General features: G+C 37.9%; 1 protein-coding gene across 1 annotated transcript in view; it reads left to right on the top strand.

Annotated features, from left to right (window-relative positions):
• The window catches only part of LOC133642605 (transmembrane protein 235-like), a 142832-nt gene extending 140061 nt beyond the window's left edge, over positions 1-2771 (top strand). Inside the window, exon 4 of the mRNA XM_062036894.1 lies at positions 1514-2771. Coding sequence (XP_061892878.1) covers positions 1514-1758 — 245 coding nt within the window. The 3' untranslated portion in view covers positions 1759-2771. The remainder of the gene's footprint in view (positions 1-1513) is intronic.
• Positions 2772-8388: the final 5617 nt, after the last annotated feature.

Here is an 8388-nt window from a genome sequence, read left to right as displayed (position 1 = left end):
GTATGTATGTATGTATAAGTGTATTTATATATGTATATGTATGTGTGTGTGTATGTATGTATATATATATGTGTGTGTGTGTGTGTGTGTGTACACATATATATATATATGTGTAAATATATGTGTATGTATGTATATGTATATATGTATACTGTATATATGTGTAAATATATGTGTATGTGTATATACATATGTATGTGTAATCATATATGTATATGTATGTGTGTGTGTATGTATGTATATATATATGTTTGTGTGTGTGTGTGTGTATACATATATATATATATATATATATATATATATATATATATATATATATATATATATATATATATATATATATGTGTAAATATATGTGTATGTATGTATACTGTAAATATATATGTATATGTATGTATATATACATGTGTGTATGTATATGTGTGTGTGTATATATATATATATATATATATGTATATGTGTGTGTGTATATATATATATATATATATATATATATATATATATATATATATATATATATATATATATATATATATATATATATATATATATATATATATATATATATATATATATATATATATATATATATATATATATATATATATATATATGCGTGGGTTCCCTCCGGGTACTCCGGCTTCCTCCCACCTCCAAAGACATGCACCTGGGGATAGGTTGATTGGCAACGCTAAAAATTGTCCCTAGTGTGTGAATGTGAGTGTGAATGTTGTCCGTCTATCTGTGTTGGCCCTGCGATGAGGTGGCGACTTGTCCAGGGTGTACCCCGCCTTCCGCCCGATTGTAGCTGAGATAGGCTCCACCGCCCCCCGCGACCCCGAAGGGAATAAGCGGTAGAAAATGGATATATATATATATATATATATATATATATATATATATATATATATATATATATATATAAGGTTGGAGTTCAAATCCCAGCCGAGTCATACCAAAGACTATAAAAATGGGACCCATAACCTCCCTGCTTGGCACTCAGCAACAAAGGGTTGGAGTTGGGGGTTAAATCACCAAAAATGATTCCCGGGCGCGGCGCCGCTGCTGCCCACTGCTCCCTAAGGGGATGGGACAAATGCAGAGGACAAATTTCACCACATCTATGTGTAAAAAATTAGTAATGTGAAAAAAAACTTTTTTTTAACGTAATCCCAGAAAATGTTTTTTTTTTTCCAGTTTTTTTTTTTCTCGTTTTCCTTTCTCAAATTATCTTAATTAATCAGGACAGTGCGCAATAATGTACAATCTGCTGTACAGACTGTAAATAAAACCAGATTACAGCATAGTTGTTAATTTTTGTGTGTAGTCCCCCATACTAGTGTGGGTTGCACTGGAAGCAAGGAATCGGACCAGGAAGTTTCTGGATGATAGCTCTACCATCTGATCCACCTGGCCAAAGTTAAATAGATACTGTAGAAATACATGAAAAAAGCACATTATTTGTAGAAGTTTTTAGTAATTAGTTCAATTTTCCGTTTGTTTTAATTACCAGGTTTTTTCACATTGACCGGGGTCAGCCTCTACATCCAATACCACAACAAGGCCATGGAGGAGTTCCAGCGTACCGTGTCGCCGGAGGACCTGGCCTACGTGGACGTATCATTCGGCTGGTCCTTCGCCATGGCGTGGCTCTCCTACTCTTTGGAATTGGCCACTGGCCTGCTGCTCCTGCTCGCCGCCAAAATAACCAAAATGAAAGGACGTTACGACTGCGGCGTCGCCGTCGCCACTTTGTGAACGTCCTCAGTGGACAGGCGGTGCCACAGGCCTACATTGAGGGGGAAAAAAAGTTAAAAGACGAGAAAAAATATATAGTTGCCCGCCGTATTGTACATAAAGATGTTCAGATTTATTTAACATTATTACACAATGCATTATTATACCAGGAGCAAAGAGCGGCATACAAGCCAAAGTTGTTATATATATAACAACTTTTATTATATATATAATAGGATAGTGGGGATGATGAGAACTTAAAGGGGAACAGAACTTCTTTTGGATTTTTGCCTACCATTCACGATCCCCATGTGAGACAAGAACAGATATTCTTCTTGTTTTATTCATTCTAAGTCGTAAAATATGGCAAGTATGAGGTGGCTAACAATCCAGCTAATGGGAGTAGCTCTCTTAAAAAAAACATCCAAAAACTGCCAACAATATTCAGTTTACATCTTGTGACTTAAATATTAACCAAGTATTAGTTATATTTAGGGATGTCCAATAATATCGGATTGCCGATATTATCGGCCGATAAATGCTTTAAAATGTAGTATCGGAAATTATCGGTATCTGTTTCAAAAAGTAAAATGTATGACTTTTTAAAACGCCGCTGTGTACACGGACGTAGGGAGAAGTAAATATATAATATCTAAGGCTTTTTACACACACAAGAGAATGCAAGGCATACTTGGTCAACAGCCATACAGGTCACACTGAGGGTGACCGTATAAACAACTTTAACACTGTTACAAATATGCGCCACACCAAACAAGAATGACAACAACACATTTTGGGAGAACATCCGCACCGTAACAACATAAACACAACAGAACAAATACCCAGAACCCCATGCAGCACTAACTCTTCCGGGACGCTACAATACACCCACCCCCCCACCTCAACCCCGCCCACCAATAATGCACTTTGTGACTTCAATAATAAATATGGCACTCAAATTTGGCATTTTTTTTTTCCATAACTTGAGTTGATTTATTTTGGAAAACCTTGTTACATTGTTTAATGCATCCAGCGGGGCATCACAACAAAATTAGGCATAATAATGTGTTAATTCCACGACTGTATATATCGGTATCGGTTGATATCGGTAATTAAGAGTTGGACAATATCGGATATCGGCAAAAAAAGCCATTATCGGACATCTCTAGTAGTGATGGGTCCGGCAACACCGATGCATCGGCGCACGCGTCGAGTTCACAGAGCAACACCCTGTGTCGGTGCGCGTACCGCTTTTAGAAAGTCACGTGACCGACCATGCGCTGTTTCGGTCACGTGACCGATACTCGAACTGTGTCGCACTGACGCCTCCTCTGTGCCCTGTGAGCAGGTCTTTTCTACAGCCGGAGAAATGATAACTAAGAAGAGAAATCGTCTAAAATTTAATAGGTTGGAAAAACTGGGTTTTTTTAATAAAAATGTGTAAAAAAATTAATAAATAATATTTTAAAAAATCCCAGTCCACAAGCATCCTCATTCACAACACGTTCTCTTAGATTTCCATGTTATGATTAGAGATGATAAATGCTTTAAAATGTAATATCGGAAATTATCGGTATTGTTTTTTTTTATTATCGGTATCGTTTATTTTTATTTTTTATTAAATCCACATAAAAAACACAAGATACACTTACAATTAGTGCACCAACCCAAAAAACCTCCCTCCCCCATTTACACTCATTCACACAAAAGGGTTGTTTCTTTCTGTTATTAATATTGTGGTTCCTACATTATATATCAATATATATCAATACAGTCTGCAAGGGATACAGTCCGTAAGCACACATGATTGTGCGTGCTGCTGCTCCACTAATAGTACTAACCTTTAACAGTTAATTTGACTCATTTTCATTAATTACTAGTTTCTATGTAACTGTTTTTATATTGTTGTACTTTCTTTTTTATTCAAGAAAATGTTTTAATTTATTTATCTTATTTTACTAATTTTTAAAAAAAGTACCTTATCTTCACCATACCTGGTTGTCCAAATTAGGCATAATAATGTGTTAATTCCACGACTGTATATATCGGTTGATATCGGTATCGGTTGATATTAGGGATGTCCGATAATGGCTTTTTGCCGATATCCGTCGTGGAATTAACACATTATTATGCCTAATTTGGACAACCAGGTATGGTGAAGATAAGGTACTTTTTTTTAAAATTAGTAAAATAAGATAAATAAATTAAAAACATTTTCTTGAATAAAAAAGAAAGTAAAACAATATAAAAACAAGTTACATAGAAACTAGTAATTAATGAAAATTTGTAAAATTAACTGTTAAAGGTTAGTACTATTAGTGGACCAGCAGCACGCACAATCATGTGTGCTTACGGACTGTATCCCTTGCAGACTGTATTGATATATATTGATATATAATGTAGGAACCAGAATATTAATAACAGAAAGAAACAACCTTTTTGTGTAAATGAGTGTAAATGGGGGAGGGAGGTTTTTTAGGTTGGTGCACTAATTGTAAGTGTATCTTGTGTTTTTTATGTGGATTTAATAAAAAAAATAAAAAACCGATACTGATAATAAAAAAAACCGATACCGATAATTTCCGATATTACATTTTAACGCATTTATCGGCCGATAATATCGGCAGGCCGATATTATCGGACATCTCTAGTTGATATCGGTATCGGTAATGAAAGAGTTGGACAATATCGGAATATCAGATATCGCAAAAAGCCATTATCGGACATCCCTAGTATTTAGTGTTTGGCACCGCAGGAGGGGATAGAAAAAATAAAATAAAAATTAGACAGAGAGGGAAAGACATATACTGTATGTGTGTGTATGTACACACTTTTGAGGTGTGTTTGGGGTCATTGTCCTGTTGGAACACCCAACTGCGCCCAAGACCCAACCTCCGGGCTGATGATTTTAGCTTGTCCTGAACAATTTGGAGGTAATCCTCCTTTTTCATTGTCCCATTTAAAGCAAATCGGCAGCAAAACAGGCCCAGAGCATAATACTACCACCACCATGCTTAACGGTAGGCATAGTTTTCCTGAGATTAAAGGCCTAACCTTTTCTCCTCTAAACATATTGCTGGGTATTGTGGCCAAACAGCTCCATTTTTGTTTCATCTGACCACAGAACTTTCCTCCAGAAGGTCTCATCTTCGTCCATGTGATGCCAAGGTTCAAGTGTAATATGTATTTGTAATCATGCGTGCCTTGATGTTTTAATGCTTGACGTTTGCCTAACTGCAGGCTTGTTACACCAGGTTCCAGCCAAAAAAATAAATGAGTACTCTACATATTAAAAATGTAATGTTTTCTTTACAAAAGGAAGTCTACAGATTATGGACAAAATAACGAGGGTCTGAGGACCGAGCCATGTGGAACACTTTAACTTAGTTGTCTGTTTGCCATTGAACAAAACACAAGCCTATTTTTGCTGAGTAAGAATGATGGTGTTCTACAAAACCCCAAAACCAGTGAAGTTGTCACGTTGTGTAAATGGTAAATAAAAGCAGAATACAATGATTTGCAAATCCTTTTCAACTTATATTCAATTGAATAGACCGCAAAGACAAGATAATTAATGATCGAACTGCAAAACTATATTTTTTGCAAATATTAGCTCATTTGGAAATTGATGCCTGCAACATGTTTCAAAAAAGCTGGCACAAGTGGCAAAAAAGACTGAGAAAGTTGAGGAATGCTCACCAAACACTTATTTGGAACATCCCACAGGTGAACAGGCTCATTGGGAACAGGTGGGTGCCATGATTGGGTATAAAAGCAGATTCCATGAAATGCTCAGTCATTCACCAACAAGGATGGGGCGAGGGTCACCACTTTGTCAACAAATGCGTGAGCAAATTGTCCAACATTTTAACAACAACATTTCTCAACGAGCGATTGCAAGGAATTTAGGGATTTCACCATCTACGGTCCATAATATCATCAAAAGGTTCAGAGAATCTGGAGAAATCACTGCACGTAAGCAGCAAGCCCGTGACTTTCGATCCCTCAGGCGGTACTGTATTAAAAAGCGACATCAGTGTGTAAAGGATATCACCACATGGGCTCAGGAACACTCCAGAAAACCACTGTCAGTAACTTCAGTTCGTCGCTACATCTGTAAGTTCAAGTTAAAACTCTACTATGCGAAGCGAAAGCCATTTATCAACAACACCCAGAAATGCTGCCGGCTTCGCTGGGCCCGAGCTCATCTAAGATGGACTGATGCAAAGTGGAAAAGTGTTCTGTGGTCTGACGAGTCCACATTTCAAATTATTTTTGGAAATTGTGGACGTCGTGTCCTCTGAAACAAAGAGGAAAAGGACCATATGGATTTTTATAGGCACAAAGTTGAAAAGCTGTGATGGTATGGGGGTGTATTAGTGCCCAAGGCATGGGTAACTTACACATCTGTGAAGACACCATTATTGCTGAAAGGTACATACAGGTTTTGGAGCAACATGTGTTGCCATCCAAGCAATGTTATCATGGACGCCCCTGCTTATTTCAGCAAGACAATGCCAAGCCACGTGTTACAACAGCGTGGCTTCGTAGTAAAAGAGTGCGGGTACTAGACTGGCCTGCCTGTAGTCCAGACCTGTCTCCCATTGAAAATGTGTGGTGCATTATGAAGCCTAAAATACCACAACGGAGACCCCCGGACTGTTGAACAACTTAAAGGCCTACTGAAATGATTTTTTTTTATTTAAACGGGGATAGCAGATCTATTCTATGTGTCATACTTGATCATTTCGCGATATTGCCATATTTTTGCTGAAAGGATTTAGTATAGAACAACGACGATAAAGATTGCAACTTTTGGTATCTGATAAAAAAAAAGGCTTGCCCCTACCGGAAGTAGCGTGACGTAGTCAGTTGAACATATACGCAAAGTTCCCTATTGTTTACAATGATGGCCGCATGAAGTGAGACAGATTCGGACCGAGAAAGCGACAATTTCCCCATTAATTTGAGCGAGGATGAAAGATTTGTGGATGAGTAAAGTGCAAGTGAAGGACTAGTGGGGAGTGGAAGCTATTCAGATAGGGAAGATGCTGTGAGAGCCGGGGGTGACCTGATATTCAGCTGGGAATGACTACAACAGTAAATAAACACAAGACATATATTTACTCTATTAGCCACAACACAACCAGGCTTATATTTAATATGCCACAAATTAATCCTGCATAAAAACACCTACGTCTTTGTTATGCTAACTCCTAGCTCCTCTGCTAGCTCCTAGCTCCATAGAACACGCCAATACAATTCAAACACCTGATCAACACACACAATCACTCAGCCCAAAAGACCGTTCACCTAACCCAAGGTTCATAAAGCTTATATATTTTTAAAAAGTTACGTACATACGCAAAAAAAAGTTGCGCACATACGGTCAAGCGATCAAATGTTTAGAAGCCAAAGCTGCATACTCACAGTAGCACGTCTGCGTCTTTGTCATCCAAATCAAAGTAATCCTGGTAAGAGTCTGTGTTGTCCCAGTTCTCTACAGGCGTCTGTGTATCCATGTCAAAAGTCCTCCTGGTTAGAGTCTCTGTTATCCGAGTTCTTCCATCTTGACTGCATCTTTCGGGAATGTAAACAAAGAAGCGCCGGCTGTGTACTGTTGTTGCTGACTACGTTCGAAAAATACGTCCATTTCGCACCGACAACTTTCTTCTTTGCTTGCTCAGCTTCCTTCTCCATAATGCAATGAACATGATTGCAACAGATTCACGAACACAGATGTCCAGAATACTTTGGAATTATGTAATGAAAACAGAGCTTTTTCGTATTGGCTTCAATGTGGAAGGCATACCCGTGTTCCCCGGGCTACGTCACGCGCATACGTCATCCTCAGAGGCGTTTCGAACTGGAAGTTTAGCGGCAAATTTAAAATGTCACTTTATAAGTTAACCCGGCCGTATTGGCATGTGTTATAATGTTAAGATGTCATCATTGATATATAAACTATCAGACTGCGTAGTAGTGGGTTTCAGTAGGCCTTTAAGCTGTACATCAAGCAAGAATGGGAAAGAATTCCGCCTGAGAAGCTTCAAAAATGTGTCTCCTCAGTTCCCAAGCGTTAGCTGAGTGTTGTTAAAAGGAAAGGCCATGTAACACAGTGGTAAAAATGCCCCTGTGCCAACTTTTTTGCAATGTGTTGCTGCCATTAAATACAAAGTTAATGATTATTTGCCAAAAAAAAAACAAGTTTCTCTGTTGGAACGTTAAATATCTTGTCTTTGCAGTCTATTCAATTGAATATAAGTTGAAAAGGATTTGCAAATCATTGTATTCTGTATTTATTTATCATTTATACAACGTGCCAACTTCACTGGTTTTGGGGTGTTGTAAATGTGAATACTCTCATTCATTCCGGTTGTTGTATTCTCAGGGCTTAGACTCCATCACAGCTGGAGTACTGTGCTACAGACTAAGTGCAAAGGGTTGCACTATGTGCAATGTACACAGTGCAAAAGGGTTGCATTATATCTTCATAGACTTCTCGCTGACTATTCATGGAAGTGGCACAATGGCAGTGCATGAAAGTGCAGCGCCACACCAACCGCCTCCACCTCACTCACTCTTGTCAAACATCTCCTTTTTTTTTATCCTTCGTTTTCTTCTGCGGACAATGCATTACTGCTAGCTTTG

The sequence above is a fragment of the Entelurus aequoreus genome, linkage group LG25, assembly GCF_033978785.1.
Source record: "Entelurus aequoreus isolate RoL-2023_Sb linkage group LG25, RoL_Eaeq_v1.1, whole genome shotgun sequence".
Classification (NCBI taxonomy): Eukaryota; Metazoa; Chordata; class Actinopteri; order Syngnathiformes; family Syngnathidae; genus Entelurus; species Entelurus aequoreus.
Note: the sequence above shows the minus strand (reverse complement) of the source record. Positions and strands in the feature narration are given on the sequence as shown.